The sequence below is a fragment of the Bombina bombina genome, chromosome 3 (assembly GCF_027579735.1).
Source record: "Bombina bombina isolate aBomBom1 chromosome 3, aBomBom1.pri, whole genome shotgun sequence".
Classification (NCBI taxonomy): Eukaryota; Metazoa; Chordata; class Amphibia; order Anura; family Bombinatoridae; genus Bombina; species Bombina bombina.
In genome coordinates, this window is record NC_069501.1 from 461,816,254 (window position 1) to 461,828,444 (window position 12,191).

The 12,191-nt window shown below is 40.5% G+C and overlaps 1 protein-coding gene across 1 annotated transcript in view; it reads right to left on the reverse strand.

Annotated features, from left to right (window-relative positions):
• Positions 1-5,974: 5,974 nt before the first annotated feature.
• MDM4 (MDM4 regulator of p53) overlaps positions 5,975-12,191 on the reverse strand; it is an 84,347-nt gene continuing 78,130 nt past the window's right edge. The window contains exon 11 of the mRNA XM_053706694.1: positions 5,975-7,497. Within this exon, the coding sequence (XP_053562669.1) occupies positions 6,955-7,497 (543 nt within the window). The 3' untranslated portion in view covers positions 5,975-6,954. The remainder of the gene's footprint in view (positions 7,498-12,191) is intronic.

The window sequence follows — 12,191 nt, forward strand, 5'->3', positions numbered from 1 at the left end:
CAGTTCTAAACACAGGCTTGATCCTAGCTAAAGCCTGACAAAAGGCCTGGATGTCTGAATTTTCTGACAGACGCCTGTGTAACAAGATGGACAGAGCTGAGATCTGTCCCTTTAATGAGCTAGCCGATAAACCCTTTTCTAAACCTTCTTGTAGAAAAGACAATATCCTAGGAATCCTAACCTTACTCCAGGAGTAATCTTTGGATTCACACCAGTATAGGTATTTACGCCATATTTTATGGTAAATCTTTCTGGTAACAGGCTTCCTAGCCTGTATCAGGGTATCAATAACCGACTCAGAAAAACCACGTTTTGATAAAATCAAGCGTTCAATTTCCAAGCAGTCAGCTTCAGAGAAGTTAGACTTTGATGTTTGAATGGACCCTGAATCAGAAGGTCCTGTCTTAGAGGTAGAGACCAAGGCGGACAGGATGACATGTCCACTAGATCTGCATACCAAGTCCTGCGCGGCCATGCAGGCGCTATTAGAATCACTGATGCTCTCTCCTGTTTGATTTTGGCAATCAATCGAGGAAGCAGCGGGAAGGGTGGAAACACATAAGCCATCCTGAAGTTCCAAGGTGCTGTCAAAGCATCTATCAGAACCGCTCCCGGATCCCTGGATCTGGATCCGTAGCGAGGAAGTTTGGCGTTCTGGCGAGACGCCATGAGATCTATCTCTGGTTTGCCCCAACGTCGAAGTATTTGGGCAAAGACCTCCGGATGAAGTTCCCACTCCCCCGGATGAAGAGTCTGGCGACTCAAGAAATCCGCCTCCCAGTTCTCCACTCCCGGGATGTGGATTGCTGACAGGTGGCAAGAGTGAGACTCTGCCCAGCGAATTATCTTTGATACTTCTATCATTGCTAGGGAGCTTCTTGTCCCTCCCTGATGGTTGATGTAAGCTACAGTCGTGATGTTGTCCGACTGAAACCTGATGAACCCCCGAGTCTTTAACTGGGGCCAAGCTAGAAGGGCATTGAGAACTGCTCTCAATTCCAGAATGTTTATTGGCAGGAGACTTTCCTCCTGACTCCATTGTCCCTGAGCCTTCAGAGAATTCCAGACAGCGCCCCAACCTAGAAGGCTGGCGTCTGTTGTTACAATTGTCCAGTCCGGCCTGCTGAACGGCATCCCCCTGGACAGATGTGGCCGAGAAAGCCACCATAGAAGAGAGTTTCTGGTCTCTTGATCCAGATTCAGAGTGGGGGACAAATCTGAGTAATCCCCATTCCACTGACTCAGCATGCACAATTGCAGCGGTCTGAGATGTAGGCGTGCAAAGGGTACTATGTCCATTGCTGCTACCATTAAGCCGATCACCTCCATGCATTGAGCTACTGACGGGAGTTGAATGGAATGAAGGACACGGCATGCATTTAGAAGCTTTGTTAATCTGTCTTCTGTCAGATAAATCTTCATTTCTACAGAATCTATAAGAGTTCCCAAGAATGGAACTCTTGTGAGAGGCAAGAGAGAACTCTTCTTTTCGTTCACTTTCCATCCATGCGACCTTAGAAATGCCAGAACTAACTCTGCATGAGACTTGGCAGTTTGAAAGCTTGAAGCTTGTATCAGAATGTCGTCTAGGTACGGAGCTACCGAAATTCCTCGCGGTCTCAGAACCGCTAGAAGGGCACCCAGAACCTTTGTGAAGATTCTTGGAGCCGTAGCCAATCCGAATGGAAGGGCTACAAACTGGTAATGCCTGTCTAAGAAGGCAAACCTTAGATACCGGTAATGATCTTTGTGAATCGGTATGTGAAGGTAAGCATCCTTTAAATCCACTGTGGTCATGTACTGACCCTTTTGGATCATGGGTAAGATTGTCCGAATAGTTTCCATTTTGAACGATGGAACTCTTAGGAATTTGTTTAGGATCTTTAAATCCAAGATTGGCCTGAAAGTTCCCTCTTTTTTGGGAACCACAAACAGGTTTGAGTAAAACCCTTGTCCTTGTTCCGACCGCGGAACCGGATGGATCACTCCCATTAATAATAGATCTTGTACACAGCGTAGAAACGCGTCTTTCTTTATTTGGTTTGTTGACAACCTTGACAGATGAAATCTCCCTCTTGGGGGAGATAATTTGAAGTCTAGACGGTATCCCTGAGATATGATCTCTAGCGCCCAGGGATCCTGGACATCTCTTGCCCAAGCCTGGGCGAAGAGAGAGAGTCTGCCCCCCACTAGATCCGGTCCCGGATCGGGGGCCCTCGGTTCATGCTGTCTTAGGGGCAGCAGCAGGTTTTCTGGCCTGCTTGCCCTTATTCCAGGACTGGTTAGGTTTCCAGCCTTGTCTGTAACGAGCAACAGCTCCTTCCTGTGTTGGTGCAGTGGAAGTTGATGCTGCACCTGCTTTGAAATTCCGAAAGGGACGAAAATTAGACTGTCTAGCCTTAGCTTTGGCTTTGTCTTGAGGTAGAGCGTGGCCCTTACCTCCTGTAATGTCAGCGATAATTTCTTTCAAACCGGGCCCAAATAAAGTTTGCCCCTTGAAAGGTATATTAAGTAATTTGGACTTAGAAGTTACATCAGCCGACCAGGATTTTAACCACAGCGCCCTACGTGCCTGAATGGCGAATCCTGAATTCTTAGCCGTAAGTTTGGTTAAATGTACTACGGCCTCCGAAATGAATGAATTAGCTAGTTTAAGGACTCTAAGCCTGTCCGTAATGTCGTCCAGCGTAGCGGAACTAAGGTTCTCTTCCAGAGACTCAATCCAAAATGCTGCCGCAGCCGTAATCGGCGCGATGCATGCAAGGGGTTGCAATATAAAACCTTGTTGAACAAACATTTTCTTAAGGTAACCCTCTAATTTTTTATCCATAGGATCTGAAAAAGCACAGCTATCCTCCACCGGGATAGTGGTGCGCTTAGCTAAAGTAGAAACTGCTCCCTCCACCTTAGGGACCGTTTGCCATAAGTCCCGTGTGGTGGCGTCTATTGGAAACATCTTTCTAAATATTGGAGGGGGTGAGAACGGCACACCGGGTCTATCCCACTCCTTGGTAACAATTTCAGTTAATCTCTTAGGTATAGGAAAAACGTCAGTACTCGCCGGTACCGCAAAGTATTTATCCAACCTACACATTTTCTCTGGTATTGCAACAGTGTTACAATCGTTAAGAGCCGCTAAGACCTCCCCTAGTAATACACGGAGGTTTTCCAATTTAAATTTAAAATTTGAAATATCTGAATCCAATCTGCTTGGATCAGAACCGTCACCTACAGAATGAAGCTCTCCGTCCTCATGCTCTGCAAGCTGTGACGCAGTATCAGACATGGCCCTAGAATTATCAGCGCACTCTGTTCTCACCCCAGAGTGATCACGCTTGCCTCTTAGTTCTGGTAACTTAGCCAAAACTTCAGTCATAACAGTAGCCATATCTTGTAATGTTATCTGTAATGGCTGCCCAGATGTACTAGGCGCCATAATATCACGCACCTCCCGGGCGGGAGACGCAGGTACTGACACGTGAGGCGAGTTAGACGGCATAACTCTCCCCTCGCTGTTTGGTGAAATTTGTTCAATTTGTACAGATTGGCTTTTATTTAAAGTAGCATCAATACAGTTAGTACATAAATTTCTATTGGGCTCCACCTTGGCATTGGAACAAATGACACAGGTATCTTCCTCTGAATCAGACATGTTTAACACACTAGCAATAAACATGCAACTTGGTTACAATCTTATTTAACAAAAACGTACTGTGCCTCAAAGAAGCACTAAACGATTAAATGACAGCTGAAATAATGAACTGAAAAACAGTTATAGCATCACTCTTTAAAAACAACACAACTTTTTAGCAAAGGTTTGTTCCCATTAGTAAAGTAACACTAATTAAATTTTAAACATAAAAATCACAGAGCAACGTTTTAAAACACAGTCACTACATAAGTCTCACAGCTCTGCTGAGAGAATCTACCTCCCTTCAAAGAAGTTTGAAGACCCCTGAGTTCTGTTAGAGCTGAACCGGATCATGCAGAAAATACAAGAGTAACTGACTGGAAATTTTTGATGCGTAGCAAAGAGCGCCAAAAACGGCCCCTCCCCCTCACACACAGCAGTGAGAGAGAAACGAAACTGTCATAATCAAAACAAGCAAACTGCCAAGTGGAAAAATAATGCCCAAATATTTATTCACTCAGTACCTCAGAAATGCAAACGATTCTACATTCCAGCAAAAACGTTTAACATGAATTAAATACCTATTAAAAGGTTTAATGTACTTTTACAGAGTAATTCCGGTGAAATACCATCCCCAGAATACTGAAGTGTAGAGTATACATACATGTCATTATAACGGTATGGCAGGATTTTCTCATCAATTCCATTCAGAAAATAAAAACTGCTACATACCTCAATGCAGATTCAACTGCCCGCTGTCCCCTGATCTGAAGCTTTTACCTCCCTCAGATGGCCGAGAAACAGCAATATGATCTTAACTACTCCGGTTAAAATCATAAGAAAAACTCTGGTAGATTCTTCTTCAAACTCTGCCAGAGAAGTAATAACACGCTCCGGTGCTATTGTAAAATAACAAACTTTTGATTGAAGTTATAAAAACTAAGTATAATCACCATAGTCCTCTCACACCTCCTATCTAGTCTTTGGGTGCAAGAGAATGACTGGGGGTGACGTAGAGGGGAGGAGCTATATAGCAACTCTGCTGGGTGAATCCTCTTGCACTTCCTGTAGGGGAGCAGATAATATCCCAGAAGTAATGATGACCCGTGGACTGATCACACATAACAGAAGAAATGCTTGATGATGAAATGCGAGTGTCTTTATCTAATATTCCACTAAATATTCAGAAACTGTGTTCATCCCATCAGCCTCATACATCCCATTAAAATAGTAAGTAGCTATTGGTGTTATTAAACTTTTTTTTAATTCTTGCACATAACATGCTGTTAATTGTAAATACATTTTGTTATTATACAATTTATGTATGTGTCCGTATCTCTTAAAACAAGTTAGTTTAACCTCCTGTTTGCTAGTACAACTGAATTACTGAGTCACGAAATGATGTAGGTCTAAAAAGTGTGTCAGCAACATGAAAAGTTTGGAAATCTCTGTGCTAGAGCATCTATTATTGTATTATTGTTCTGAGCAGGATGCAGTTGTTGATTGGCATATCAAGCTCAAAACAATAATAATGCTCCAGCAAATTAGAGCATTTTAATACTGCACTTTGTGTCTCACAAAAACTGAGATCCCAAAAGCTGTTCTCACCACTGAGTGAACAATACTTTGCATTATAGGGAAATTTAACACAATGAGACTTCTGTATAAAAAATTTATTTATTTTTAAATAAAAAATACACTTAACAATAAAAAATTTGCAATTCATTAATTCCCAATATAAGCTAAATTAATGTTTAAATCTAGAGAGCTAGTTTTTCAGTGCAGGAATACATTTGTTTTGTTTGTTTTTTATTTAATTAGCACAATAAATTAAAGGGACACTGAACCCAATTTTTTTTCATGATTCAGATAGAGCGTGTAATTTTAAGCAACTTTCTAATTAATTCCTATTATCAATTTTTCTTTGTTCTCTTGCTATCTTTATTTTAAAATCATGAATGTTAATCTTAGCAGCCAGCCTATTTTAGGTTCAGCACCATGGATAGCACTTGCTTATTGGAGGATGACATTAACCCACCAATAAAGCAAGCATAACCCAGGTTCTCAACCAAAAATGGGCCGGCTCCTATGCATCACATTCCTGCTTTTTAAATAAAGATAGCAAGAGAACGAAGAAAAATTGATAATAGGAGTAAATTAGAAAGTTGCTTAAAATTGCATGCTCTATCTGAATCATAAAAGAAATAAATTGTGTTTAGTGTCCCTTTTAACAAAAGCACATTTGCAAGATGAGCAGCCTATAGAAGCGCAGGAGACAACAACTAAAAAAATGTGGCAATCTTCAATCACTTTCAAACCAAAGAAACAACTAGAGTCTAGAGATTCAACAAGTATCAACTTTACTGAACTTGTCATCAGGAGACAACAGGTACAATATAAAAAAAAAACACCATATTTGGATTCACAATAGTATTTTGCCTTCATTAAACAAAACATACCAGATTTTTCAATATGCAGTAATACTGCTACTATGTGTCAAAAGTTGTGAAATCTGCTTAACTACAAACCTAAAAACACAAACTGCAGACTAGTGAATTAAAATTTTGCATCAAACATTGCAACAACAAACAAAGATGCCCAAAATAAAAAAAGGACATATTTGTTATTACTGAACATTGAAAGAAACTTTATACACATTTACACACAAATTATTCCAACTTATTCATTTTCTGCATGGGCATTTCTATTGCCAAAAGAAAACAAGAATATCAAAACATATACAGCAGGCTGTTTAGGGATTTTTCCTTCCCTTGTAAAGGTGCTTCATTTTGCTGATTCTGCACATAATGCTTAAGGTTTGAAGATGTTAAGTTCATTTTAAATTACTCCATACTCCATCTGCAAATGATCCCATGCATAAATAGATATACCTCTTCAAGATTTATATACATTTATATAGATATATATATCTCTTTATAAATACTTAGAAAGTTCACAACACCTGTTCTCCTTGGCATTTGGTAGTGAATAGTGTCAAGCAATAAAGGCAAAACACTTCAGTTATTTATGGCAGTGATAACGCATGCTCTCAGGCTTTGCGAAGAGTCAATGATGCTTCATTTCATATCCAAAAGTGAAATGACGGGAGCATCCCAATCTCCTGTGTAAACAAAACTCTTGAAAAAGCTGGAATTTGCTTGCAAAATTGTTGTGGTTTCTCATATCAGCATGCTGTGAGAAATTAACATAAGAGCTTATATAACCACATGTAAGTGTCATCAACTAAGACTTGCAAAGGGCAGTCAGTGCTGGCTCAAATCCAGAAGGATTGAAGTTACCCTATTGTTCTTGACACTAGTATACTATGCCACATATGTTTTTACCACCATCTGTATTGGTTTCTGGCACACCGGACAACCCTTACGTGTCTTCTGCAGGCTGCGGCCACACGGGAAGCATGTGACCAAATGAGCAGTGCGCCCATGTATTACATTTCCATTACGTGGACGGCGATGACAAAGTTGACAAGGCTCAAGGAGTGGGCGGCTAGATGCCAATGATGCCTCCTCAGACTGAGCCGTCAACAAAGTGTCTGTACTCTCTGAGAGTGTCCTGACCGGAATGTTGGTTTTGGCCAAGTCCAGCGACTCCAAGGAAGGAGCCTGTGTTTTGTCTACAAGAGAATGTGGCCTCACCACAGGGGCAGATATAGTCCTGCGGCAATCAGGGATATCAATACCACTCTTTTCTTGTTTACTGCTTTTGTCAACAAGTGTAGGAGTAGAAAGGGCATGGGTAAGGCGAGGACAATCCAAATACCAATCTTTACGCAGTGCCCAGCAACGGAAGCAGTACCGCTTCATAGGAGAGTTGAATTTGTGGCAATTTGTACACTGCCAACAATCCTATGGAAGGAATGAGGGAGGAGGAGTGAAAAGAGAAAGAAAATTATTTTGCTTGATATCTTAATTATTTTAACACTTTCCATATATAAACAACTATATAACAAAACTGTGACTAATTAAAAAAAAAGATAGTAAACATGCAATAGAGGAAGATATGGAGTATACACACATACACAATATACACAACATACATAAATAACACACAAATCCCCAAATCCAAACATTCTGAAATCCAGACTTTTTAAATTTAAATTAAAAAAACATATATATCAAAATAACTATTTTCCCCACCTGTAAATTGTAATATTTTCTGCCTGTGTCATTAGTTTGGTTTGTTTATGCAAACAATAGTTTTTATTTATTTAAAAACAACAAATATTACATTATAGATGTATATATATATATATATATATATATATATATATATATACACACACACACATATATATATATATATACACATATATATATATATATATATGCCGCTTACAACTCAATACAATGGATACAACGTTATGAATAGGAAAGTGAGTGTGGACTGCTTATTTGAGCTCTTCTCTATACTATTTTGTGATAAGAACTGTAAATAATTGTGAATATACTTGAGGCAACCTATAGCTGGTTGGCAATATCCATGCACCTCATTTTCTCATTTGCAGAGATTAAACTATTATTGAGTGTATATCATATTGTATATATTTTCATGTCATTGTGGGTTTTGTAACGGACTTTCATTTATAAATGCCTCAGAATCGAGCGGATCATGTGATGCAAATGTTTGTGTTTAATTCTTGTATTTATTTATTTTAAACCCTTAATAAAAATTAGTGATCAAAATGTCACCCAGTTTTCACTATGTTCCAGCATTCATTTTCAAACAATATCCCTTATGAAGAATAAAGCAAGGTAAGCAGATAGAAAGTCAAGATGATGTTCTTAAAAATAGGGATAGATATTTTGAATTTCTGAAATATCGGTATCGGCCAGAAACTTACAGATATTGCCGATATGAAGTAAATAAAATGAAATTTAGCTCTGTGTGCCTCAGGAAAACTATGTAGTTTTAAGTGACACAAATCATCACACAAATCATCTATAGCACATATAAGCTGGACATAGCATCTAATAATAAATAGCACTGATGAATGAGTCCAAGCCATACCACCAATGGCAAGCATGTAGAAGGACTTGCATAAACAAATATATATATGATGATTTGTGAAATGGAAAAAGTAAATTTATGCTTACCTGATAAATTAATTTCTTTTACGATATGACGAGTCCACGGATTTCATCCTTACTTGTGGGATATTAACCGCCTGCTAACAGGAAGTGGCAAAGAGCACCACATCAGAGCTGTATATATAGCCCCTCCCTTCCCCTCCACCCTCAGTCATTCGACTGAAGGTTTAGGAAGAGAAAAGGAAAGGATAAAAAGGTGCAGAAGTGACTGAAGTTCATAAAATATAAAGAAAACTGTCCTAAAAAGAACAGGGTGGGCCGTGGACTCGTCATATCGTAAAAGAAATTAATTTATCAGGTAAGCATAAATTTACTTTTCTTTTACAAAGATATGACGAGTCCACTGATTTCATCCTTACTTGTGGGATACAATACCAAAGCAACAGGACACGGATGAAAGGGAGGGACAAGACAGGAACCTAAACAGAAGGCACCACTGCTTGAAGAACCTTTCTCCCAAAAATAGCCTCAGAAGAAGCAAAAGTATCAAATTTGTAAAATTTGGAAAAAGTGTGAAGGGACCACCAAGTCGCAGCCTTACAAATCTGTTCAACAGATGCATCGTTTTTAAAGGCCCATGTGGAAGCCACAGCCGTAGTAGAATGAGCCGTAATTCTTTCAGGAGGCTGCTGTCCAGCAGTCTCATATGCCAGGCGGATGATACTTCTCAGCCAAAAAGAAAGAGAGGTAGCCGTAGCTTTCTGACCCCTACACTTTCCAGAATAAACAATGAATAATGAAGATGATTGACGGAAATCCTTAGTTGCCTGTAAGTAAAACTTTAAGGCACGGACCACATCCAAATTATATAACATACGCTCCTTCTTAGAACAAGGGTTAGGGCATAAGGAAGGAACAACAATTTCCTGATTAATATTCTTATTTGAAACAACCTTAGGAAGGAATCCAGGTTTAGTACGTAACACCACCTTATCAGAATGAAAAATTAGATAACGAGAATCACACTAACGCTGAAAGCTCAGAAACTCTTTGAGCAGAAGAAATAGCAACTAAAAACAGAACTTTCCAAGATAACAATTTGATACCCATGGAATGCATGGGTTCAAACAGAACCCCTTGAAGAACTCGAAGAACTAAATTCAAACTCCAGGGAGGAGTAATAGGTCTAAATACAGGCTTAATTCTAGTTAGAGCCTGACAAAAAGACTGAACATCTGGCACATCTGCCAAACGTTTGTGAAACAGAATTGACAAAGCAGAAATTTGTCCCTTTAAGGAACTTGCTTATAACCCTTTCTCCAATCCTTCTTGGAGAAGACAGAATCCTAGGAATCCTAACTTTACTCCATGAGTAACTCTTGGATTCACACCAATAAAGATATTTACGCCATATCTTATGATAGATTTTTCTAGTGACAGGCTTTCTAGCCTGCATCAGAGTATTGATGACCGAATCAGAGAATCCTCTCTTCGATAAAATCAAGCGTTCAATATCCACGCAGTCAGCTGCAGAAAAATTAGATTTGGATGTTGGAAAGGACCTTGAATGAGAAGGTCCTGTATCAAAGGAAGTTTCCACGATGGCAGAGAGGACATGTCCACTAGATCCGCATACCAAGTCCTGCGTGGCCACGCAGGCGCTATCACGATCACTGAAGCTCTCTACTGTTTGATTCGAGCAATCACGCGTGGAAGGAGAGGAAACGGTGGAAACACATAAGCTAGACTGAACAACCAAGGCACTGCCAAGGCATCTATCAGTTCGGCCTGAGGATCCCTTGACCTGGATCTTGGAAGTTTAGCATTCTGTCAAGATGCCATCAGATCCAATTCCGGTCTGCCCCATCGGAGAATCAATGAGGCAAATACCTCTGGGTGAAGTTCCCACTCCCCCGGATGAAAAGTCTGTCGACTTAGAAAATCCGCTTCCCAGTTCTCTACTCATTGGATGTAGATTGCTGACAGATGACAAGAGTGGGCCTCCGCCCAACGGATTATCTTGGATACTTCTCTCATCGCTAAGGAACTCCTTGTTCCCCCTTGATGATTGATATAAGCCATAGTCGTGATGTTGTCCGACTGGAATCTGATGAATTTGGCCGAAGCCAACTGAGGCCACGCCTGAAGTGCATTGAATATTGCTCTCAGTTCCAGAATAATGATTGGAAGTAGGGACTCCACCTGAGTCCAAACACCCTGAGCCTTCAGGGAGTTCCAGACTGCACCCCAGCCCAGAAGGCTGGCATCCATTTTCACTATCACCCATGAGGGTCTGCGGAAACAAGTCCCTTGGGATAGATGATCCGGCGACAACCACCAAAGAGAGTCTCTGGTCTCTTGATCCAGATTTATCTGAGGAGATAAATCCGCATAATCCCCATTCCACTGTCCGAGCATGCACAGCTGCAGCGGTCTGAGATGAAAGCGAGCAAACTGAATGATGTCCATTGCCGCTACCATTAATCCGATTACCTCCACACACTGAGCCAATGATGGCCGATGAAAGGACTGAAGTACTCGGCAAGTATTTAGAATCTTTGATTTTCTGACCTCTATTATACATGATTAAGAGCCTGTTTAGGCTTGAAGCTTTGTAATTTCTACTCAGGACCCTATATGAAATAAAGGTCTTTTAAAGAAATTGGAGGCTGGAATATTCTTTATACTTGGATTTTCTGACCTCTGTCAGAAATATTTTCATGGCTACCGAGTCTATCAGAGTTCCCAGGAAAGGAACCCTTGTCTGTGGAACAAGTGAACTCTTCTCTATGTTCACCTTCCAACCGTGAGTTCTCAGGAAAGACAAGACAACTGTGTCCGTGTGAGATTTTGTCAATTGATATGTTGACGTCTGAATCAGAATATCGTCCAGATAAGGTACCACCGCTATGCTTCGCGATCTGAGAACCGCCAAAAGAGACCCTAGAACCATTGTGAAGATTCTGGGTGCTGTGGCCAACCCGAAGGGAAGAGAAACAAACTGATAATGTTTGTCCAGGAAGGCAAACCTTAGAAACTGGTGATGATCCTTGTGGATAGGAATATGAAGGTAAGCATCCTTCAAGTCCACGGTAGTCATATATTGACCCTCCTGGATCATTGGTAAAATTGTTTGTATAGTCTCCATCTTGAACAATGGGACTCTGAGAAACTTGTTTAGACACTTGAGGTCTAAGATGGGTCTGAAAGTGCCCTCTTTTTTGGGAACCACAAATAGATTCGAGTAAAACCCCTGTCCTTGCTCCGATTTTGGAACTGGACAAATTACTCCCATGGTAACAAGGTCTTTTACACAGCGTAAGAACGCCTCTCTTTTAATCTGGTCTGCAGATAATCTTCAAAGATGAAACCTCACTCTTTGAGAAAATCCTTGAAATCCAATTGATAACCGTGGGTCACTATTTCTAGTGCCCAGGGGTCCTGAACATCTCTTGCCCAATCCTTGACAAAAAAAAAAAAAAAGAGAGAGTCTGCCCCCTACTAGATCCGGC